General features: G+C 45.1%; 1 protein-coding gene across 1 annotated transcript in view; it reads left to right on the plus strand.

Annotated features, from left to right (window-relative positions):
• Positions 1-26,065, plus strand: part of ADGRV1 (adhesion G protein-coupled receptor V1) — a 1,990,932-nt gene that overhangs the window by 1,820,564 nt on the left and 144,303 nt on the right. Inside the window, exon 86 of the mRNA XM_085632468.1 lies at positions 10,896-11,053. Coding sequence (XP_085488594.1) covers positions 10,896-11,053 — 158 coding nt within the window. The remainder of the gene's footprint in view (positions 1-10,895; positions 11,054-26,065) is intronic.

A 26,065-nucleotide genomic window follows, 5' to 3' on the forward strand; every position in this document is an offset into this window, starting at 1 on the left:
AAAAGTGCTTTGTCGCTATTTGAAAACTCAGAAAATATGTCCTTATTTTAGTCTTTTAGAGCACTAACCATAATTTTGATGCCAATAAGACCCTCTCATATATGTAATTTCTAAAGGAAATGCTCTAGGTATTACAGTTTTGATTACATCAAGATCATGTCAGGCGTTCCACACTTTTGTAATAAATATAGAATGTTAGCAATCTAGTTGTTCATTAGGATACTGTTGAGAGGCAGAGGCCAGGGGCACGGACTCTGAAAATTGAAGGCAGGTAGGAGGGTGCAAAGGCAACAATTTAACCACACTGAGCAGGCAGGAAGGGCCATGGAAGCACAACAGACTATGGAGGGCAGTGGAAAGGGGGGCAGGGGCAGCAAACCAACAATACAGGACTTGCAAGAGAGGCTGTTGGAGGGAAGATCTATTACGGGTCAAGGAAGCTAGGGGCGGTCCCCAGAGCCCCGGGAGCCACCACAGAACTGAGCAGGAGAGTGAGTCAGGGACAAAAGGGGCACCTTAATTTGAGCCGGGGTGCCTAGTAACGCTTGCTCCAAAAATGAAGAAAACAGACATATGAGACATGGAATTGGAGGCAGAATACAATGGCAGTTTAATGAGAAGATGCAACTTCAAAGAAATCGCAGAATAGAGACAAAGTACAAAATACAGAATCCAGATAATCATACAGCTGTCATGATATTCTCTGTATCTCAATTAATGTACTGACAGAGAGTGAGAGAAAACACATCTATAAATGCATCATGAGAAACAAGTTACACCAAGGAAAATGTTACCTAGGAACACTCACGTTTACTCTTAGAGCAAGCATTCCTGCAATTACAATACAAAATCTTTTAAATGCAAAAGTAAAGAGAACAATAGTTAAACATAACATGACATTTCATATAGGTAAAATAGAATAAGATACTTCAAGCAAAGCAGAGCAAGACATTTTAAGCAAAGGAAGACAAGAGCTCCCAGCTCTTGGGGAAAACCTGCACAGCCTGTTAACCTACATACAGACGGCGAGGTAGTCCGTCGATATCTGTGGGTGCTTCCTTTTTATATCATTTTGTGGGCTCCTTTGCACGCTACATCTACCTACGTATGCTACCCAAAAGCTTTGTCTGCAGATTTTACCAGACATTTCGTCATTTACCCACTTAATGCTGACAATGGACTGGGTGAAAAGGTCAGTCTCTCAGGCCAATCGCTTATCGTAAGTTCCATAGAGCAAGCAGAAAATAATGGGTATTGTACGGGAATTCAATATATTCATGTATAAAATCTCCTCAGTTCTCCTAACTTGACGCTCTGTGGTTGCCACTTCCTTAAAAGTGGGAAACCTGCCCAGGAAGCAAGTACCAGTCCAGGATGCAGCCTACTGTATGTCGACAGCTTCAGGGGGATGTTGAACTTTGATACCGAGCACGGAGCACTCGGGTAGGGTGGGGGCTACTAGTTTGGAGCAGAAGGCCTCGCAGACTTGCCTTCAGACTGCTATACACTAAAATTGCAGAGCTATGGTCAATTTAACAAAGAGGCCTACATATTGAACAGAAGGGCCTACACAGGGGTTTTATGCTGGCTGAGTGGTAAGGATGTCTCAGGATAATTATATAGCAACACAGGACCCGCTGGTCAATTTAATACGGCCTACAAATGCAGCTGGCAGGGCAAGGACAAGGGTCTCATACTTCAGGTGTGGACAGAACGGGCCAGGGGCCCCCTGTGATACAAAATCTACCCTCCTTCAAGGCTGTGGCAATGTAATAGACCATTGTGGGCAGAAGGAAGAGGCAATGGTAGTACAACCATACATGCCAACAGACCCGATTCAGCCAGGAAACGTCCAATGTTTTTAAGCTCAAATGGGCTTTATTTGATCTGTCTCCTGTCTACAATATCCTCTTTTTCAATGTAACTCAAAGGGGAAAATCAATACCCCAGTTTTTTTTCAAAATCTCCCTCTTACCAAGTTCAAAATGTTCGCAAGTATGGTACATTGGATCATGGAAGGAAATGGGATAGGGACATAGACTTGGATAACAGAGGACAGGAGGGACATGGAGAGGTGCACCAAACTGACCCTGCAGGGCAGGCATCAGGGTTTGCAGCAGCACAATACACCACACAGGGCATGCAGGACGGGAGTGCAGCACAAAAATCCATAGAAAGCAAGAGGGATGGGACAGGACCATGCACATGGACAACAGAGAACAGAGGGGCAAGAGGCAATGGTAGCTAGCTGACCATAATGGACAGAGAGGAGAGAAAGCTGCAGCATAACAGACCATAAAGGGCAGGGGGGACGGATCAGGGGCATTACAATGGAACAGACAAGCCAGGAGGGAGGGAGTAGGGGTCTGCACATGTAAACAGAGGGCTGGGGGCAAGGGGGCAGGGCAGGAGCAGCAAGATAGCCATGAAGGTCAGGCAGGATGGGCACTAGAAGCAAGACACACCATGAAGAGCAACAGTGAGACTGTGATGGCATACACACAGACCATGGAGGGAAGGTGGGAGGGGGTCAGGGGCAGCTAACTGACCACACAGGGAAGGTGGGAGGGGCCATGGCAGCACAGAAGACCATGCATGGCAAGTGGGAGGGTTAGTGGCAGCACAATGGCTATGATGGGCAAGAAGGAGGGTGCAGGGGCATGCACAAAGGACGATGGAGGATAGAAGGGAGGGTCAGGACCTGTGCACAGACAAGAAAGTTCAGGGGAAGGGACCTCACAACAGACCACACGGGGCAGGCAGGAGGAGCAGTTGCAGCACAACAGACCAGGGAGGGCAGAAGGGTGTGGCAGTACAATGGACCATGTAGGACAGGAGGAAGAGGATAGGGGCATGGCTTGTGGACAGGCAGGGTGGAGGTGGCAGGGACAGGTTACAGTCATCTGACAATGCTAGGCAGGTGGGAGGGGAGTGGCAGCTCAACAGAACACTCAGAGTAGATAGGAGTGGCAGGTCCATGGGACATGGTGGGCAAAAAGGATGGAGCAGGGGCATGCACAACGACATCGGAGGGCAGGGGGAAGGAGAATAGGGGCAGCAAGCTGAGCACAGAGTTTAAGCAGGAGGTCAATGATGGGGCATAGAATTGGGCAATGGAGGGCAGGAGGAGTGGACTGGTACGTCATACTAAATTGAGGGCAGTGGCAGCACATCAGACCATGCATGGCAGGAGGGAGGAGGCTAGTCCATGGATTCACACAACAGAGGATAGGGAGGAGGGGGATGGGGCAGCAAGCTAACTGTTCAGAGAAGGCGGGTATTAGGAACTTTATTGTTTTTAAAACATTGTGTCTGTGCGAACTACTTAAAATATGAACAAGTATGCAGCATAATCTCACTTTTATTCAGGAAGAAGAGGACGTTTGTGACTGTGACTCCGGGCTCACTTGGTAGAAACACCCCCTGACCCTCCACCCCCTATCGCAAAATGTAATGCCCGTGAAAAGGGTAGGTGAACACAGTGTTATATAGAACATAGTCCTGAGAGCACGATTGAAAATGAAAACTAGATATAGTGTATGGTATAAACTATGCACCAAAAAGTGTGATATAAGATGAACCGGGCGTGAAATATAATATGCAATACATTGTGCGCAATGACAGATTCATTGGAGAGCGCGAGATAGCACAGGCACTAGCGCGTGCTATGCGATATGCGCCTTGGAATGTAATATGCACAGGGCAGTGTTGTGTAACCTAACTAGTCTCTAAAGTTGTAATATAAAATATGTGCTGGGGAGTGTAACGTTGCATATGCTCTGTGACAAAGATATGGATCCCAGATTGTAATATGTATGGCATAGCACTGTGCGTTATAACATAGGCATCGAGGAAGGCACGTTAGATGGGGCAATATAACCCGTGCGAAGACAAGTGTGGTATGACATATTCACGGGGTGGTGTTACAGTGCACATGGGCTAGAGAGTGTCATAGCATATGCACTAGCTAGTGGAATACAACACAGAGGTGTGTGCCACTCGGCAGGCAATGGTGGGTGTAACACAGCATTGGGCTCTGTCAGGAGCGCGCTGTGACTCTCAAGTGATGTTCGTCCCCTTTCCAGAGAGTAAAATAAAAAGTATTACACATCCAGCAGTGGATGTGTGTTTTATTAACCGTGAGGGGGGTTTCTTGCATAGTTTTGGTCGAATTTTTGTTGAATCCCCTTTGAATGGCTTGGTGTGCATGTGTATTAAATGTGCCCGTCAATAGCTACCCATGTTTGTATAAATAAACGACAAGGGTGTCTGCCGGGATTAGGCACGGTAGGGCATCAGACATGTCAGAGCTTCACTAGTGGTGTAAATACATTCCACGTGGATTCATTGCATGCATAGTCGCCTTTTAATGAATATCACGCAAATCGTCATGGTGATAGGTACGTACGGTTTGTCCAGCATGTCCTAGGTGTGTCTATAAATATATATTTTTTTAAAATAATAAAAAACAGTGGCCGGCCCTGGGGATTGGGGTCAAAAAAATATAATTAGGAGACTGGCCCTGGGGGATGGGGTCATCAGGGCCAATACATTAGAATAAGAAGGGGAACCACACAGCCCCCCTTCTTAAAAAATTAAAATAAATAAAAGGCTGGCATCGTGCCGGAGGCCATGACCCCTCCGTGCAGCACTCTGCAAACGCGCCCCCAACAGGCATCTCCAGTATGCGCCAGGGAGCTGCGCTGCAGACAGGTGTTCTGAGGCCAAGCCCCTTTTTACACCTCTCTGCAACGCAGCTCTCGGGCGCTTACTGGAGGTACCTAGTGGTCTAGTTTGACCCTAGGGACCCTTAGGATTCAAGGGGACTTAATCTCTCAACTTAGAACAGCCACAGGGCGCGTTTACACAGTGATGAAGGGAGGGGACGGGGCCTGAGGTGACGTGTGCAAACACGCACTATGGCACGTTTTAAATTGGGGATATAATTTCCCTTCAATACTGAGGGCCCCTGGGGGCTAACTAGCCCACCAAGTGCTTCCAGTAAGCGCCACTGAGCTGCATTGCAGAGAGGTGGTCCAGGCCGTGCCACTTTTTACACCTCTCTGCAACGCAGCTCTGTGGCACTTACTGGTGGTACCTAGTGGGCTAGTTGGACCCTAGGGACCCTCAGGATTCAAATGAACTTAATCTCCCAACTAAAAATGGACACAGGGCGTGTTTACACAGTGGTGAAGGGAGGGGACGGGGCCTGAGTTAACGTGTGCAAAAACGCCCTGTGGCCTGTTTTAAGAGGTAGTTTTAATCCCCATGCCCTATAATATACTAGGGGCTTACAGAGGAGGTCATGCTAATCACAGGGGGACCCCAACGCATAATGTTCCCTAGTGTATGTAGGTGTTTTCACTGTATTCTAAGTGTCTTTTAACATAGCACTGGCTCTAGGACTGGTTAGTCAGACTCAGTTACCACCAGTATCCGTCTGAAAAAGTTGAGGGTACAGGATGATTTTGCAACAAGGCTTCTTTCTGCTCTTCTTTTTGTTCTTTCTGCACGTTATCCTTCTTCCTGCACTTATCTTCGTATTTGAGGACATCTGTTGCTTCTTTCTGCACTTCTTTTGTTTCTTTCTGTGCATTTTTTCTTCTTTCTTCACATGTCCTATCTCTGTAGGCATAGTTAGAAATTAGCATTTAAAAAACCTTTGAAATTCACAGAAAAAACCATAGGTTTCAGGCACGTTATAGTTAGGAATTAGCATTTAAACAACCTCAGAAATTCACTGAAAAAACCATAGGTTTCAGGGGTGTTATAGTTAGCTGGACTTTTCACTTGTACAAAACCATTGAAATTCCCCCGTTATAGTTAGTTCAGCTAACTATAACTCGCGCGCCCGCAATGCACTGCTGATGACGTCACATATTACATCACTCATGACATGGTCAGTGACATCACTCATGACATCACTGATGACATCTCAAATGACATCACTGATGACATCATCCTTGTGATAGAGTGGCAGACCTCCTCTCACCCTAATATAACCTTTGATACACACATTCAAAAATAGAGACTAAAATTTTCAAAACAATGGACATACCAATACCAGTTACAACAACCTCTTCAGTAATTCTAAGATCCACATACACATCCACTCATTCACCAACAGTCCTATACAGTCACTCATACATGTATTCACTCATCATATGTACTCATTCACCTATACATCCTGTTACACAATGCCACTCATCCATAGAGTTACTCACACACATAGTCACTCATGCTAATAAAGAATCAAACATACATTTACTTGCATATACAGTTATACACACACCACCACACTTACTTCTACGGAAACTTACACATACTTAGTCTTTTAAACAATCACGTATAGAAACACATACTTATTCATACAGGAACTCTTTCAATCTCTCACTCTCACATATACTCACATATATACACCAATAGTCACATATACTAGTTTAAAACATATGTAGTTACTCATAAAGACACTATTGAGACAGTCATTCACTCACTAACACACCCATACACACACTCATCCACCCATACAGTCCTGCACACATGCTGTGTTCAACACATACAAACAGTGAGTCACTCATTCATGCACCTATGCACTACGTAATACCCCCCACCGAACCATGCAGACACTCAGACTGATACACAAAAAACCAACTAATAACCTATATAGACACCCATGTAGCTACTCACCAACCCATGCAGCCACTTATACACAAAGTGAGAGACTGATACAGATATTTACATATTTAAACATTACTCACTAAGCCATGTATTCACTATGATACACTTAATCAGTCAGTTACACAATCAATTTTTCAAAAACAAATCATCCATTTAGACACTTATATACCCATTTATTCTTCCATCGACCTTGAGATATACATATAGAAAACATATTTAATTTTCAGAAAAACACATATTCTTTGGATGATGTAATCAGTGATGTCATCAGTGATGTCATTTGAGATGTCATCAGTGATGTCATGAGTGATGTCACTGACCATGTCATGAGTGATGTAATATGTGACGTCATCAGCAGTGCATTGCGGGCGCGCGAGTTATAGTTAGCTGAACTAACTATAACGGGGGAATTTCAATGGTTTTGTACAAGTGAAAAGTCCAGCTAACTATAACACCCCTGAAACCTATGGTTTTTTCAGTGAATATATATATATATATATAGATACGGGTGAACAAGCCACTACGGTTGCGAAACGCGTCACGCGGGTTTTTGATTGAAATAAACCCCCATTGTAATTGAACGAAGCCTGGTTTTCTGTGTCAGGAGACTCTGAGAGCGCGAGTGGAACTTCGTTTTGGGAATATATTTAATACCGGTTTCTCTCCGCCGGTCTTGCGCCACCCCTTAATGATTGAGGACGCTGTAGGAGAAATTTGGATTGATATATTTAAATTCAGATTGGACAAAGGAGATTGTATCTTGGCATCGATATATCGATGACCTTTTTATAATCTGGAGAGGTTCCACGGGTAAAGCAAAAGATTTCATTCAACACCTTAATGAAAATACTGTGAATCTACACTTTTCAGGGGAGATTAGTTTAGTGGCAGTAAACTATCTTGATTTGAAGGTAGAAGTAAAATCAGGGAAATTAACAACTGACCTTTATCGTAAACCCACAGCAGGGAACAGTATCCTTCATGCCTCTAGCGCTCATCCTGAAAAACTGAAAAATAGCATTCCGTATGGCGAGCTCCTCAGATTAAAAAGAAATTGTTCAAGAAAGTGTGATTTTGAAAGAGCAGCAGAGAGCAGCCTCAAACGATTCGAGATGAGAGGTTATAATATGAATCTCCTAGAGAACACTCTTGAACGAGTCAGAAAAATACCCAGGGAACAAACTTTGCAAACTAAACAATCGGAGAAAGTTACGGAGGGCCAATTTAGGCTTATCACAACTTACTCCAGTGACACATTGAGGTTGAGATCTATCCTCAGAAAACACTGGCATGTACTAAAAACTGACCCTATTATTGGGTCTGATGTCTCAATAACTCCCCAAATCACATACAGAAAAGCTCGATCGCTGAAAGATAACCTGGTACACAGCCATCTAGACCCCATTCCCCGCAAACAGGGCACTTTAAAAGAAATGAAGGGCTTTTTTCCCTGTGGGAAGTGTAAAGCCTGCGCCTTTAGCAAAAGAGTATTTCACTACGATGTTAAGGGCTTGCCTAAAGAAAGAGTCATCTCGAAATTTCTGACTTGCCAAACACCATACGTGGTATATTGTCTAAAATGCCCATGCGGGCTCATGTATGTGGGAAGTACAGTGAATAGTGTTAAATTCAGAATTCTGGAACACATGCGGGCGATAGCGAAAAAAGATCTCGCCTATCCCGTAGCGAGACACTTCGCCATAAAACATAACAGCAACAGGGATCTGTTGCAGTTTTTTGCGATTGATTGTGTCTTGGCACATGCCAGAGGAGGAGACAGAGTAGCAAGATTAAGGCGACTGGAGTCTAGGTATATAATTGATCTCCAAACTAAGACCCCATATGGGTTAAACTCAGGAGAAGAACTGATTGTACATCTAGGGACCTAGATAACAGATACTCCAGGAGTCATCGCCACTCAGAAATACTTGACCTATTAATCATTAACTGTAATTTTGATTGTGACCCAATGTGTATTATCTGAATATGCTGTCTAGCATTGACTCTCGAAAAATATGTGTCACATCTTTTGTCTTCTGTTCCTGTTTTTCCCTTACCTTTTTTCTTTCCCTGCACCATTCCTCCTTTTTCTAAATTGATTGTTCTTTATCATTTGACTTATTAGTCAGTAGTGCCGATACACGGCGAAATATTGACAACTGCATAATTATGGTCAAATGTACAGTTTTGTCTGGCACCTATTACGGGGTCACAAACTGCCTGATACAGGCGGACTGCCGATCCACGGCTTTATAATTAATTGACTGTGCTGTGAAACTTATCCAATGTGATAAATTTAATTTTTAATTTTTACATTTGTATTGATGAAATGTTTCATGTATTTCGGAAAACATTAATTGTTTAAATTTCACGGCCAATTCCTGATCATATATCCATATATGTCAGTATCCGAACCATTATTTTTTGACCCTTTAAAGATGGCGCCCAAATACCCGGGACCGCTGTTCCCTGTGACCTCCTCTATGTTTAATTTTGAATGATGTATATAAGATGTAGCTTGTAATGAACTTAGTAACAACACTGAGGAAGGACTAGCTCCGAAACGCGTCTGTTGTTTACTCCTTTGAAATAAACGAAGCTGCCGTACTACTTACCCGTGAGTGCTCGATTCTTTCCTGGAAACCTGAAGGAGTCATGGAGCGTTAATAGAGATTGCGGTGCACCTCCGCATTTAAAGCACCCGCCTTCAGCGTGCCGCGCTTCCCAGGTGCAGCTGAGCAGGATATATATATATATATATTACTTATGGCGGTCACCAGGATGTAGTTATAGGTAGGACCATGTTTCCATAGCAAAAGCATTTTTTGACTTGCCTATATCTTTGGTGTCGATTGACGAATCTTCACAAACTTTTCTAAAAAACGTGGCGTAGTGAGTCTTGTTGTGCATGGAAAGTTTCGGGGTGATCCATCAAGCAGGGGTTCACAGAAAGGGAGGGGTCAAAAAAATGTGTGTTTCTCATGTTAATTCCCATAAACTCTTTAGACACGCCTGCAGTCTGAACCACTGAATGGAATTGCACCAAATTTGGAAGACAGCTAGCTTTTGGTCCGCAGATTGTGCTTTTTGTTATTTGGTGTAAATATGTTCAGTAGTTTGTGAGATACTAAAGGAAATTCCAATTTGTATATCTACGATTGCTGCTAATTCGCGAATAATAACGCAGTCATGCAGAGATCTACAGAGCTCTGATTGGTTGCCAAAACTTCAACCAGGAAGAGTTGGCTGTTATCCCAGGACTCTGCTTCAGCCAAGTCCAAAAAAAAGTTTAAAAAGAAAAGAAAAGAGGGCAGAGTGCAAATGCTCTATGACCCCACCAGGGCAAAAAAGTTATTTAAAAAAAAAGATTGCAGTTCATTTGCAAAATTTGCAAATATGTGGCAAAAAAATGCCGCACTGATGGCCCCTCTTCCTGGGCTGTTATAGGCCCCAGGGACCAGCACATCCCCAGTGCCAACATTTTTTTAAAGTGAGAGGGGGGCCAGGTGACCACCCTCCTGGGTCATATATGGCCATGGGGACCACCCCCTTCCCGCACCGGCCCATGCAGCTCAAAGGAGGGGGCCATGCTGCCCCCCTCCTGGAGCCAAATATGGCCCTAGGGACCACCACCCCCCAGGGTCGGCTCCTGCTGTGTCCCGGGGTGGCCTCCCCATAGCTGTTTGCTTTTGCTTGGCTTGGAGCTGACAGCTCCCACCAAGCAAAAGCAAACACTTGGATTCCAATGGACTGGAGCTGTCAAAGTGCTCCCACCCGCTGAAAGCTGAGGTTTCATGTCTTTCGTTGCCTGCAGACATGCAGTCAGGGAAAGAGATGGCCACTAGCTTTTCCAGACTCTCCATCCCTTTTGTGGATTTCCTTTATATGCCAAGAGCCCTCAGTGGTCAGATAACCTATGAGTACTGCAAGAGATGTTGTGGGGTGAAGCGAGTTTCAGGTTGAAGGAACTGGCAGGTCGACATCCCAAAGATGAAACAAAACAGCTATATCTTGTGACCACGACAAGTATCAAATAAAAGGAATAATCCTTACACCATACTAATGTTTTGCAACAAACAGAGCACCATAGAGATTGACAACTCAGCAAAATTGTGTTCCAAAAATGTATGCAGTAAAAGTAGATCATTCGTAGAAACTACTGTATTATTTTTTTGCATGTTTCTAACAATAACAACAATAATCTTTCTCTTTTACAGTTGCCTGATTCCTAATGTCTATGCCGCACTTTTCACGGCCGCTCTGGTACCCTTGGTGTGCCTTGTAGTGGTGTTTGTTGTTTTCATACACGCCTATCAAGTGACTCCTCAGTGGAAGGCGTATGATGATGTCTTCAGGGGAAGGACAAATGCTGCAGGTAATGTACCACGTGTCTTATGTAGATCAAAACAATCGCCACCACCAGAGGCCCTCGATGTAAACAGTCATTTCATTTACTGTATCTGCTTTACTACCAATCTGTTTGTTTTTGTACTCCATAATTCAAATATTTGGAGTTTTCTTACGGGGGGGGGGGGGGCAGGGGTGTTGACGCCCCTGCTGTGCGCCACTAGCAGGCTCATTTGGCAATTGAAATTAGACCCGTACATCCTCCATTAATTGTATTTCGTTATGGGGCAGGGCGACGGAGCTCTTGGTGTGGGACGAGCAGCTGATGCTGAAACTGAGCTGTGCATGGCAGATTGCCCAATATTATGCTGTAGCCAACCTAACATGTGAAGTTCAGACTTCCACATTGAAGGCTGCCATGAAGACACAGCTCCATCGATCTTCAATGGAGCATTGTGCGTCCATGCCCCAGGCAATCCTAGCGCTGCTCTTATGCTGCTTACTGTTATATGCAGCATAAGAGCAGCGCTCGGATTGACTGGGGAGTTTGGGCTAAGCTTTAAAGAGAAGTGATCAGACTCGGACTGCAATTAGCGTGCATATTTGAAGAAACACAAAGGAATATACTAAATATAGAGAGATTGTGAAATAAGGAAATTGCGTGGTACGGAGCAATAGTTTATCAGATTTTTCCCGTTGCAACAGACTAGGCCTGGCGCTGCCCTCTGGTTTCAAAAACCTGAACTCCGCTGTGAAACAGGTGAGACTTGATGGCCCGAATCAAACGTATCTTCTAGTGGCCTGTGACTTTTTTTTTATAGGAGACAGAAGGAGCCAGGTTCCACGTGCTAGACTTACTCTGGAACCCCTGGTCGATGGCTCTTTGTTGCCTGCTTGAAAGTGTGGAGGGGAGAGACTCCAGATCCAAAGTTTAGTGAGCCAGGAAAAGTTGAACATACAAACACCTCAAAATGAGGGTGTAAAAATACATGGGCACTAATACAAAACCAAATATACGAGTGAAATTTAGGTGGTGCAACATGCACAGGAAGACCAATTATAAAATCTGAATGCACACTATAACTGCGCCAACATCAATAGCCCTCTATATGATCAGTTCATAAGCAAAAGCCTTAGTCTGTCTCAACCCTTCCACTATCATGACATCCCTACTTAGAATTTACCAGGCAAGTTCCATAAAAGGTGTCAGCACGTGAAGGCTTTCTAATAAGTACACTCGTGTTGATTGGGTCAAGTAGCATAAAGCGTCAGAGCTCTTTCTAAGATGCTCTCTCCTCTCGAGGAACAGGAGACGTTCCCGGACTCTGTCCCTAACCCCAACACAAAAATCGTAGGTCACATCCCTCATCACATTACGAGATCACCCCATCCAGCTAGACACCTCCTCTTAGGTAACTTTCCATGTAGCAACAGTGCTCCCAGGCTCTTGCTCACTGACCTTGATTCCTAGGCCCTCTCCGGTGAGAGAGAACACCGGGCCACACTATCAGTATCGCTTGTTCAAATGTATCTTATCCTCCGTAAGCCTAGCTCCTAAAACAAAAACGTTATTCTAACTAACAAGGATGAATTTCTCCACCTGCAACAGAAACAAATTCCACACACACACATATTCTAATAGAAACTTTAACATGAGATCGAACAGGGAGAAATGCACATTGGGCCTACCAAATTCTATCACCATAAGAACAGTGCATAAGCTTTAGAAAGCACACGAATATATAATTCATTAAATTTGACATGTTACATGAACAGATTTACATGAAAACGTTCATTAGTTAGGAATGCACCTTTACAGGTTAAGACTTCATCTAAACACAAAAAACTACAGCGTTAATTCTTCCTCTTACATGGAAAAATAATTAGCACTTCACTTTGCACGCTATTACAATACACAATCTAATAACAAAATGTTAACACAACAAAGTGTTATATGTGGGTGCGAACTACTCATGATTATAATGCACCCCTACAAATGAAAGAGCAAAATCGCGCTCTTTCAAGACTAAGCCCCTTCCTACGTTTCTGCAGTTGTTTTTTATTTTACACTTTTGGAAGGAAGTCCCTGCAGGAAGCAAATAAAAAGAGCTGAATACCATTCATAACTCTGAGTGACGCTGCCATTTATCAAAGCTCCAAACAGAGTCGTATTATAACATTTAGAACAGTGCACCCTCTCCCCCTCATGCTCTTTTGAGGTGAGATTTTCTTATTCACTCCTACCCCATTTTGTCTGCCCCACCGAAGTCCCGTTTGTGTAAAACAAAGTCTGTTCCTGAAAGTGCCAGGGGGTCCGACTCCCGCTGCTACAAGGACACAGTAGTGCACGTCGCCCATTGCGTGTGTGCGCATTCACTGCCACAGGGCTTTGTTGCTGCTCTGTGCTCCCGCCAGCGGCTACTCTCTCTCACAGCAGCAGTGTGCCCCTTCGCAGTGGCTGCTTGTGCCCACCCTCCTCACATCGAGACCGTTAGGTAGACGCAGCCTGCAGTGAAGCCTGCCCCAGCTCTAGGCGTGAGACACTCACTGGAACTCACTGAGACTTCGTAAACCACAAAAAGAGAGAGTCAGGGGGAAAGAACGGCCAGCCTACTGTCCCCACTCAAAGATCAGTAAAGACAATAAGAGTAGGTAGCCAAAAATCTAAAGGAAAAGGGGGGAGAAGGAAAACAATTGCCACCCAAGATCAAAAGAAAATGTCCTGTATTTAAGACTAGGAAGGAGGTCTAGAAGGCCATCCTTAATGGAAGAGGATGTCTCACACACAATATTGTATCATGCTTCATCATAGACATCCTCCCCCCACCCTGGTAAGATGGTATCACCAGGGCGGACTCAACCTCCGTGAAGACTTTTTTGGCGATAGGAGGGAGTTCTTAAATAAATCTTGCAGGATAAGCCGGGATCCAGTTCAATTAAAAGTGCCTTCAGGTTCCTTGGTTATCACCTTTATTAGTAAGGACCTGAGGTACATTAAAACCAAAACAAGTCGATAGATCCTATAGAGAATAATGTCTCTGATCCATCTATTCTATGGCCAACATGTTTCTGCCCACACTAAGAGCCATTTATGTCTGGGGCATTTATCAGGGCTGTCGGATCCCTACAGTAATTCTAAGGTGGTGTCCCCTGGTGGTGTTTTTGTATCAACCGGCAGGGAGCGGATTGTATAGATGGAACGGTGTGGCAGCACTTTTGGTGAATGTGTGACTACAAAGGCTACCACCCCTCCCTTTGACTAAATATGAGGTTCCCCCTCTAACTGAGGGCACATGATGAGCTACACTTAACATTGTTTCAGGTAGGCTTTATTCGGGCACTGCTTAGGTGCACCCCCTTTCCCTGGGATAGTAGGATGTAGGGGACACCACCTTAGAATTACTGTAGGGATCTGAAAGCCCTGACGAATGCCCCAGGAAAACCTGGTCTTAACATGGCGAAACGAGGAGAAATGCTTTATTTTTCCAGTTCTTGCTTTTTCCATGTGTGCAGCCTTGTGCAGCACGCATGGAAAAAGCAAAACACCTTGGAATGTTTATGTTCAAGAAGGCAACCCTTTCTGCACATAAACAATCTTCTAAAAAAAAAACATTTTGTAACTTCCATGTGGCTGCATTAAGCAGCACACATAGAAGTGACAAAACATCATTTAAGGACTGTTTATGTGCAGGTAGGGACACCTTCCTGCACATAAACAATCTTCCCCTGCACGCAGACACCCTTGCAAGGGTGCCTACGTTGGCTCTAGGCTGCTAAGTGTAGCGCCAGCGCAGGTGGCCTAGTGAGGCGTTAAGCCATGACGGCTAACGCCTCACTCTGCCACTTCTTTGTACATATGCCCCCAGGTTTTTCCTGGTATTAGTTTTGATCCTGCCACCTATTTACGCTGCCCTTGTAAATAAGGGCAGCGTCAAAATCAATGGGTGTTGCAGTGGAATGCCCACCGCAACAGCCACTCCCCTTCCCTTTCATGCTAAGCATAGCCTGAGAGGGGGCCTTGTTAACAAGGCAGAGTTAAGCTATGTTAAGTGGCTTAATGCTGCCTTGTAAATAAGGCGAAGCCCCTATCGCCTCGGAAACTTTGCAAAAAGTGACGTTCCCGTGACGATAGGGGCTTGTAAATATGCCCCTCAGTTCTGTGATCTGCATGGTATACGTTCTTTTTAGCAGGCACATGAACCCTCTGCGTTGTGTGGATGGCAGGAGTGCCCATCTGAGTGCATGGTGAGCGATGCAACACTGTGAGAGTAGGGTAAGAGGAGTGACTGCAGGGTGAGTGAGGTGACCATATGAATTTGCGTGCAGATGTAAGTGTAGAGTGGGACGAATGAATGCATGGTTAGTGATGGGTTTGTTTGAGGGAGATTGCAGATTGAGCAGTGAGGGGGACAGTTGAGTGAAGTGTCACATGAGTGCAGGGTGAGTAGTGTGCTCTTGTGACTGCAGGGTGAGGTACAGGGTGAACAGCACAACTGCATTGTGAGTGAAGAGTGATCACTGTGAGTGCAGGGTGAGCGTGAAAGTGAAGGGCGAGAATGAAGAGTGAGTTGTCTGACTGCAGTGTGCATTCCCAAACACCTGATGTAACTCAGCATGTTATTGACGGCGGTGTAGGGCTTCAGATAGAAGTTAAACTATTGCTATTATGGCATTAACCATGGATGGAGGGTGGAGGATGATGTGCTGATCCTGCAACAAACATCTAGTCTTATGATTAGGGTTGCGAGCTCATTATTTTTGTTGTCCCAGCCGGTACAAAAATAAACAGTCACCTAAAGCATATTTTCAGCACTTGCCTGTGCCTACTTCGAAAAGCAAATATGAATAGAAAACACTTTTAATTGTATTCTAGGGATGCCTGAATGATCCATGACTGATAATTAAAGAGAACAAATAGAAAAGTCACATTACAAATGAATACGTACTTTTGTATTTATATCCCGATTTAGTGTCAAGACTAGCTCTTTGCAGGCTCTTTAAACAACACATGGCTTGCATTTTTCTCTTGGCAACCCTACTTTATATTCCTTTTCATTAAATGTATTCTCACACTCTAGAGAGAATGGAGGCCCAGGGGGTACTGGAACCGGAACAAAAACTAAGCCTCGGTAACCAGTTTACAAAGGTATGTAAATATGCAAATGGACTTTTAAGACCTGTGAAACACTCAGGTGCCGGAAATAAGACTCCGCACACTGCCTAGCCGAGCCCACTGCAGCTTTAGCTTCAGCAGCCCGAGCTGAGACACACAACGGGGAAGCTAAAGCCCTTTTAGCCATATGGGCGTTGCGCGCCTGGATGTGAAGTGCTGTCGGAAACCGCCATTGAACCCAAAAGGAGGACTTCAGGAAAGTGCCGCTGCTGAAGAAGGAGAAAGTGTCCGGTGGTATCCAAATGTGGATTCTAGTTGAGAGGTACCTGCAAGCAGAGGGGACAGAGTCTGTGTCCCTCAGGTGTGACCAGTAAATCTGGAAGACAAATGGCTACCAATGTCGGTAGTCGCAGGAGAGTTGATGAGGACATTGACTCTGCAGCTGTGAGGACCAGGCAATGCTGAGGAAGACCAGGAGCCATGCACGAGCTGTTACATGTCGAATGCCGAGTGCTGAGGACTCGGTGTCCGGCAGGAGCACCTACAAGACTTGACAAATGCAACCAACACAGAAGTCGAAGACGGTGGAATGTCGGGTTCAGCAAGGTCCAGGGGACTCACCACAAGCAGGGGAGTCAGAGCAGGCCCGGAGCAATAAGGGGAGCCCAAAAGAAACAAAGGTGTCCCTCAAATGGACCCACAGGCCAGAGGCACAGGAGTCCTGAGAGGCCCTCAAGCAGCTCACCAAAAGATTCAGGCCACGATGCACAACGATGCGGTGTTTGCCAAAGATTCTGGTCACTGGAGGTGCTCGAGGTTAGGGCTATTTGGAGCCCGAAGATCTTCTTGGAAGGAAGCCAACAAGCATTTGCAACTTTAGGTTGACACGGTGCACAGGGGTTCGGTTTTTGCAACCCCCACAAGGGATACTAGCCTCAAACTTAGTGAGCGGGCAGGGAAGACCTTGGGAGCTGTGGAGAACCACCACCTGTGTTGCAGAACATTTTGTAGTCCTGAGGAGCTCAGGGTCAGCAGACCGGTCAACTTAGTTGTGGTGCCTGCGAATGCAGGGAAGTGACTCCTTCACTTCAAGGGAGATTCCTTCAGGTGTCTTTGATGCCCACAGACCTTGGAAAGTTTCTGTGTGGTGCACAGGCACAGACGATGCAGCAGACTGGAAGGGAGACAAAGTCAAGCCCAAACGAAGTCCAGCGTGGTCCAGAGTGCCCAGGCAGTAGTAGAAGAAGTGGTGTCTGATCTGAATCTTGTCCCACAACGTATCTAGGGACCCACCCACAGGTAATCCCTTAAGTACTCTAAGGAAAGAGTTCGGACAGTTCAGGGGACCCTCCAAGGGGAAGGCCTGGACAGGAATGAGGGTACTCCCATGTCCTTTGTCCAGTTTTGCACCAGAGCCAACAGCTCTCAGAGTTGGTTTGAAATGGACTATGCATGGGAACACCAAATGTGCCCCTCATGCAGACTGAGTGGCGCTGGCAAGTGCACCCACCCTGCACCAGTACACTAAATGCTGCCTGGGAGGTGGACACACCTCCCTGTGACAAGATGTCTATCGTTCTGCCTTCCCCTGCTCGAGCTTGACTCAGCAACAGGAGGACAGATTCATGTCTCTGGTAAGCAGCAACCATGTTGTGCTGTCTGTGTCTAGAAGGCAGGTACCTGGCACACTGAGAGCCTAACGGAGGGCTCTTCCAGTACTTGGAATCATACCTCCCACACCATTTAGAGTGTGGGGTTATGATTTCAACATGTTTGATACCAAACATGATAGGATTCGTTGCAGCTGTTTTTGAGATGGTCATCGCTTAATTACAGGGTGCCCCTCTATATGGTATATGCTGCTTGTTAGATTTGGGGGTCTCTAGTTGGCATAGGTAGGTACCTGTGACAAATAGGGACCCTTGCGTCTAGTCAGGTTAAGGGGCTACACTCCTAAAATAACCCCTGCTCACCCCCTTGATAGCTTGGCATGAGCAGGCAGGCTTATCTCAGAGGCAGTGTGTAAAGCATTTGTGAACACATACAGTAATACAGTGACAACACTACAAATGGACATCACACAGGTTGTATTATAAAAATAAGTATTTTTATATAGACTTAACACAAGACTAAACGACAAAAATCCCCAATACTGTACTCAAAAATAGTCTCTCAATTGTTATAAAATAGCTCAGTTCTCTCAAGTTGTAAATGCAACACTTTACTCTCAATGTACCTTAGATGCGTAGCGCAAAGAAAACAAAAGGGTTGAGGGGAAGGTGATGCGTCGGTTCCTTACACGCAGGGGAGTGGATGCGTCGGTTCCTTACTGCTGCGCAGGGGAGTTGATGCTCGCTTCCTTACTGTGTGGGGAGTTGATGCGTCGGTTTCTTACTGCTCTCTGGTGCGATGCGACACGCTGGCACCTCGATGCGATACTCTTCTCCGGTGCGATGCGACAAAATGAGGTCTTGGTTGCGATGCGACAATGTTGGTGTGATGCGTGCACGCCCGATGGCTGTGCGGCAACTCGATGATCTTTGGAGCCGCGACAGGCCCTGCAACACGCTTCTCCCGTGATGCGACGATGACCTCTGTGGCAGCGTCCCGCTTCTCCGGTGATGCGTCGCGCTTCGGCGATGCGATGATGACAGCGGCAGTGGCGGCTCGCTTCCTTGGCGATGCGATGACAGCAGCTGCGGCGGCAACACACTTCTCATTGTTGCGTCATGCTTCCAGCTCCCAGCGACACGCAGTCTCTCAGAAGGCCCAGCACAACAGCAGGCACTTCAATTCCCAGCAAGGGAATTCAGGGGGGAGGTGGTTGGTGAAGTCTTGTATCCCTGAGACTTCAGACAGGAGGCAAGCTCTAGTTCAAGCCCTTGGAGATTCTTCCTCAAGTTGATAGAAAGCACACTCAGTCCTTTTCTCCTCTCTTTGGTAATGAAGCAACCACTGCAGGCCAACCCCCAAACACACAGCACAGGGGTAGTCTCTTCCTTCAGCTTCCTGGTTCTTCTCCTCTACAAAGGCTCGTCTTGATTCCCAGAAGTGATCTAAAGTTCTTGGGTCTGGGTCCCAATACTTATATTCTTTTTTCCTTTGTTCTCTGAAGGCAGAGAGGCCTTTGCCTAGTCCAAACCAGTTCTGGTCAGTCCTGAGCACTTTTTAAACATGTTTCCTACTTTCCTTTCACAGTGCAGGGCAGGGACATCAGACACACCACAGGAGGAGGAGCCGGCATTGTGGAGGGAAGGCCCAGCCCTATTCAGGTCCCAGGTGCAACTCCTCTCTCTCATCTAGATGCAGATCTCTCTATTCACCACTGGGCTGACTCACTCTGTCTCCTGGAATCCCCCAGCCCTGTCACTCAAGCTCCAGACAAGGAATACACAGCCTAGCAGAGGCAGGTTTGGATGGTTAGACAAGAAAATGCCTGCTTTCTGAAAGTGGCATTTTCAAACACAGAATGTTAAAACTAACTTCACTAAAAGAAGTATTTTATCATTCTGAGTTCAGGCATACTAAACTCGAATTTCGACCTAGTTCCCCGAGTCAGTGAGCATTATAAGATGTAATAATCAAACTGCCCATTCTGGCCTATGGAGAACAGGTAGCCTTGCAATAGTGAAAAACGAAAATGGCTGTAATCACTATTTATTAGGACATGCCACACACACCAGGGCATGTCCTACCTTTTACCTACAATGCATCCTGCCCTTGGGCCTACCATAAGGGTGACTAACATGTATAAAAGGGAAGGTTTAGGGACTGGCAAGTGGGTGCACTTGCCCAGTCAGCATGGCAGTACCAGACTGCACACAGGCTCTGCAATGGCAGACCTGAGACACACTTTACAAGCTGCTCCGGTGGGTGGCACAATCAGTGCTGCAAGCCCACCAGCAGCATTGGTTACACGCCCTGGACACTCGCAGTGCACTGTACTAGGGTCCGACAAGTAAACCAATCAAACCAATCATGGAGTCACTAATCCATACATCAATTTACCATAGGGAGCACTTGCACTGTGGCACTGAACAGCAGTGGCACAGTGCCCAAAGCATCTATAATGGACTCCATAGGCTGTAGGGGTGTCCTGCTCATGCAGGGGCTCCCTCACACTCAGAACCAAGCACCCTGCCTACAGGATTGCAAAGGCCTGCTATTGGGGTGACATATAGGTTTTAAGTGCAGTGAACATGGATATAGGAAACCTATATCTTTAGTAAGTGGTGCTAGCACCAGCTCACACAGGCTGTAATTGCAGGCCTGTAGTTCCATTTTGAATGGTCTCTCCTGGGTGGCACAATGCATGATTCAGCCTATGGGGAAACTCTGGGTACCTATGCCCTGGGTACCTTAGTACCATATACTAGGGACTGATAAGGGTACTCCAGTATTCAATCTTAACATAACAATTTAAGGGAGAAAGCAGATAGAATGGGGTCCAGATTAGCAGGTTCCCAGGCATACTTGTCAATAACAGCTTAGCACCAGGCAATTAGTGGGGGTAACCTTAAAAGCAGATCCTACTTTCCTACACATGATCAGTGAGGTATCATGGCGCTAAAACAACTGCTACTATTCTCCAAAAAGACTACCTGTCAAAAACACTAGCTGAGTTCTGGACAATGCTGGATAACAGAGGGGTGTCAGGAATCCTGTTGATCTTGGGAACAGGGTAAGGTAACTGAGGGAGCCAAGAGATTTTCAGAGGAGAGGTTTAATATAAACAAGAGGGTATCTAGAAGCTGGGGAGGGGAGCAGGGCAGAAGCTAAGGACAAGAGGATGTGGACTGGAAAGTCAAAAAGGGAAATTATTTTAAAGATAGTTTGGCGGTTCCTTGGAAGTTATCTTTCAGTGAGGTAAAACGATCTTACAAGAAGGCAAGGAGCAGATTAATCTCATAGTGTTCAGGGAGACACCCAGCAGCTCTTATGGAAAAAGGGCACTGGGTGGATCTCTTTGCCAGAGGCACAAGGCCTCAGAAATGCACTGGCACCCTTGGTGACAATGATAATAATGATTATAATACAAACACAAGAAAGGCCAACAAGGAACAGAACAAAAAACAGAAACTGGGCTCGTGGAAAAGCAGGACTAGAATCTAGGTCAGGAACTAGACTGGAATACACAGAACTAAGGATAATGAAAACAAAACTAAGAAAAAGCTGCACTCTGACAAGACAGACATAAATATGCAGATAAATAAAATGCAGAAAACAAGGTAAAGAGTCTGCATTTATAGGGCAGATTATGAAGAGAGTAGACAAGACTAGGAACAGTGGCTCTCACATGAAAAGAGTGGCAGGAAGCAAGGCAAAGAAACAAATACTAGTAGTATTAGTAGGGCTAACCAGGATTAAATTGTAGAAGGCTCAGGAGAGAGGCCCAGGTGCAGAGAGACAGTCATGTGCAAGAAATAATCCAGGTGGAAAGAATTAGGAAACCCTAAATGAAGTGAAAGGTGAACTAATACTTGAGAAGAAAGACCAGGAAACCCTTGAGGCACAAAACAGGATAAGGGAAAGCCTAGAATTGAATGGATGGAATAGACTAAGAGGATAACGATAAATTCTGGGCGAATATGGACCAAGTAATAGTGGGACAAGCAGTGTGGGGCTTAATTTGGTTACAAAGAAGTAGACCCCAGAATGTGAAACATAAACAAATCCCTGAGCCGTCTTCTGAGAATCTAGACTACAATATCAGCGGTAGATTACGTCCTTCCTATCATCTCATAACTTCCACCCACAATTACCCAGATTTTGGGGTGGCTGTGGTAGGAGCGTGCAGAAATAGTAGCATGAGACTAATGAATGGTGTCTCATTCGTTTTGGAATGGGTTAAGCCGGTCATTTGAGAATAGTAAAGAAACTTATGGTTTGGCTGAACATTTCAGGTACCAACATATAAGGCCTTTGGATACGCTATCAAAAATTAAGAAGTGTGCAAAAAAACTGTTGACTCAAGAGGAGAAACCATCAAGCCTTATATTGGTACAAATGGCTATAGCTCTGTAAATATTCCGTCTATACCATTAATTGGGACAAATCACTGATAAATATACTCTGGGGGAGCACCCCAAGTCTCCCCATAGACTGCACAATAAGGATGGTCATTGAGGGTTTCCATTACTTAGAGATATATGCTACTAAGGACCCAAAACCTTTTTACGAGCAAAATCTGGAACCCGCTGAAGTGCCTGAAAAGTGACGTTCAACATTGGAGAACACTCCCTCTATGTCTGTTGAGAAGGGCATCTCTGTTCAAGATGATGGCCCTACCCTGCCTTCTTTATGTTCTTCAAAATGGTACCTATCTGGTGCTGGTCACCTATTTTCAAACAGTGAAATGCAAAATCTGTTTATTGCTCTGTAAGGGAGGGTCCCTTAAGATTTCTCTCCCAAACCTGATGAGAAGTTAATATGATGGTGGGATAGCTTTCCCAGCGATCGAGAGCTACTATTGGGTGGCCCATCTGGTAGTGGTCACCACCTGGTACATTTAGCCCCCTAATGAGCCAGACTACAGAATGGACCCTCGGAACATGCAACCGGGAGGATACCTCAGGGTGCTATATGGAGGGGGCATGGGTAGTTCACTCCCCAGCCCAGCGTCTACCACAATAAAGGTCTGGCAAGAAGCATCGGTGACATTGGGTTGATGGAGCAAAATAACCTGAGCGACCCCGCTGTGGGACTAAGCAAAATTGAAAGTTGGGAATTTATGGGTGGTGGGTGATGTGCTTCCTTTTGCTGGCCTTCAAGGAGACTATCAACAGGCGCATTTTGAAATTTTCTGATATCTCCAAGTCAGACATGCATTCAGGAGTGTAGTGCCGAAAGGGGAGGAACTCCCAGAATCTTCCCCATCGGAAGATAACTACTTGATGACTACATGGAGAAAAAGGCAACATCCCTCACTTATCGCAAAATCCTTAATAATTCCCCTGAACTTCTGACTACACTCCGGGAACATTGGGAGAGGGAAGTGGGACAATTGGAAGACCAACAATGGCAAGAGTTTTATACTAATACAACTGAAAATTCAACACAGAACATACTTTGCCTGCACTACAGTAGTTAAAAGGGGGAAGTTTGAATCATCGCTCTGTCCTAAGGGATGCGAAGGTGAGGGTACCTACTTCCATATGTTGTGGGAATGTCCGGCGTTGCAACACTATTGGAAAAAGGTGATGTCTGATATTCAGAAGGTATGCACCAATATGATATCCAAGTCGCCAAGGTGGTGTCTTCTAAATGTTTGACATGAGATAGATCTCAATAACTCAGAACACCTCTAGGTCACACTAGGATTTATGGTTGCTAAGAGAAACATTGCCAACTATGGAGGTCCACACTGACCCCTACACTGAATCAATGGGAAACAGACATGGACTGGTGCATGCTAGCGGAAAGGGCAGTTTATGAGAGCCGAGGCTGCCCAAATAAGTGGATTAACGTGTGGGGGAAATGGAAAGCATACCGAGGTATGATCTGAGCGTCGGTGGAGCAACAGGGCCTCACGGGTCGCTCTCAAAATGTACAAATGGAGGAAGAAGTCCTATTGGTAGGCAGGAGAGGACAGGAATGCTATTGATGGTATTTGTTGTCCTATTCTTTCAGATCTGACCAGGGATTTTAAGCTATGTGATATGCTATATCGTCACTTTACTGCTCAGTTTCTTTTTCCAATAAAAGGAGTTATAAAAAATGGCTTTATCTCTAACCTATATAAGTTATTTTACTAATCCACACCATGAGGGAAGGGGCATCAGAAAATATGGTGGAAAAGGGACTTAGGAAGAGAAATATCCATGAACGAATGTGTAGCATTATGGAGACAATATATAAACACAGCACCCTAGAAAATCTTCCATGAAAACTATGTTGGGTTGTTGTTTGACTCTCAATAAACTGCATGTTATATCCCTGTGGTTATCAGACAAGTATTAAGGGGGACAGAGGGTAAGTAATACCCAGTCTTATTTGATGGGAGTGTACACATCTTACAACTTGCAGACAGAAGGTGTTAGCCTCTATTAAATTGATAATGGGATTTCCCATAGAATCTGATCTGACGGTCACTATTTTAGGATTGCTCCCCGTAGAGTGTGAAGAGGCAGCCTCTAGAACTTGGAAACATATGTTTAAACTATTGTTGGTGGCCTAGGTGACTGTAACATGACAGTGAAAGTAGAACTTGGGCCCATCATAGTTTGCATGGTGCAGGAGGCGGCCAGAGACTATGGCACTGAAGAGATTATCTGCCCTTATCAGAAAAGATAGAGGCAATTGTTTTGGCCACATGGTTGGTTGTTTTACAATATATGGAAGAGGGAAACCAGGAGCTAACCTGCCCACCTAGGTTGAGTACCTTGATAATATTTGACTGACTAAGAGGATTTTGCGGGTACCTCTTACTTGAATGACAAGATTAAATGGTGAATTTAGAGCAATCTGCAAAGCAGGCTTAAGAAACATGATGCCTGCCATGAGTTGGTGAGGGGGTTTATATACATGTAGTTGATAACTGCTTCTTTGCTGTCCTCTTTCTTTTAGTTAATTAAATAGGGATTGTTTATGAGGTTTAAAACTGCCAGAACTGAATGGTCATGTTCGCGTCGTGGGTCTCCTTATTTGAGATACAATGTCTTCTGTTTTCCGTGAGCACTGCATACCACCTGTTATCGAAAATAAAAACAGTTTTTGCTAAACAAGTAAAGACTACAGAATGTCACTTCTACTAGCCCTAATATTTTTGTAAATTGATTTCCAACAATTCTCATATTTCTTCTCTATGGTATATATGTAGTCAGCAAAAGAGAAGTATTTTACATATACTTTGCATGGCACATATGGGTGACTAGTTGTATCTGACCTTTCCCTAACCGTGTCTGCTGCACCAGTGACAGCTCTTATCTTAATGAACAACAAGGTGATGGAACTAATGCTTAAATTAATTTCAGCCACAGGCTATCGCTCGGGATGCGTCCCAATCCATCATTTTTCACCCACCAGGCCAACTCAGTTTGGACCCAGCCATATGCAAATTAGCCTTGACTCTGCTCCAATGGGAATAGTCTAGCCTGAACAGCCATGCCAGGTCTCCATGAATCAGAAAACAAGTAATCCAGGACCAGTTTTGCCCTTATTATGGGCTCATCATCCAGGTAAGGCTTTATTCCGGTGTCACAATGAGCACGGGACCCACGTCTGGGCATACTCGTCGCCCTTAGGGTAGCAACTACAACAACAACAAGGTGATGGATGGAATGCTTGAATTAATCTCAGCCACTGGCAATCGCTCAGGCTGCATCCCAGTCCATCGTATTTTGCCCACCATGCCATCTCAGTTTGAACCTAGCCATATAGGTCCTCTCTGAACTTGAAAACAAGCAACCCAGGACCAGTTTCGCCCTTGTTATGGGCCGTTCTGCCAGGTATAGCATGATTCCAGTAGTACAGTGAGCATGAAACCCACATATGGACATTCCTGTTGCACTTAGGGCAGCAACTGCAGCAACAACAAGGTGATGGATGGAATGCTGGAATTAATCTCAGCCACTAGAAATAACTCTGGATCTTTGGCACTTTTCTTGGCTATTATGTTATCATTGCTCTCCTGTGTATATCACCTTCCTTATTAGCTTTGGATTAATGATGCTTAACAACATTTATGCAAAATCTCTTGTCTGTAAGAAAAAGTGTGCAAGGGAATTTCTCTGAAATGTGAAGAGAATGCAGTTTTTCATTGCTTCTCATTAGTTCCTGGAGAGATATGCAGGCATCATAGATGATTTGTGGAGTTTTGCTGCACCACTATTACCATGTGTTTATCTCTCATGGTACGGGTGGTTTTTACTAAAGCCTGTGCCCTCACTTTGGGATTTTTAGGTCAGGCACATATGCCCCTCCAAGTGT

The sequence above is a fragment of the Triturus cristatus genome, chromosome 2_1, assembly GCF_964204655.1.
Source record: "Triturus cristatus chromosome 2_1, aTriCri1.1, whole genome shotgun sequence".
Lineage (NCBI taxonomy): Eukaryota > Metazoa > Chordata > Amphibia > Caudata > Salamandridae > Triturus > Triturus cristatus.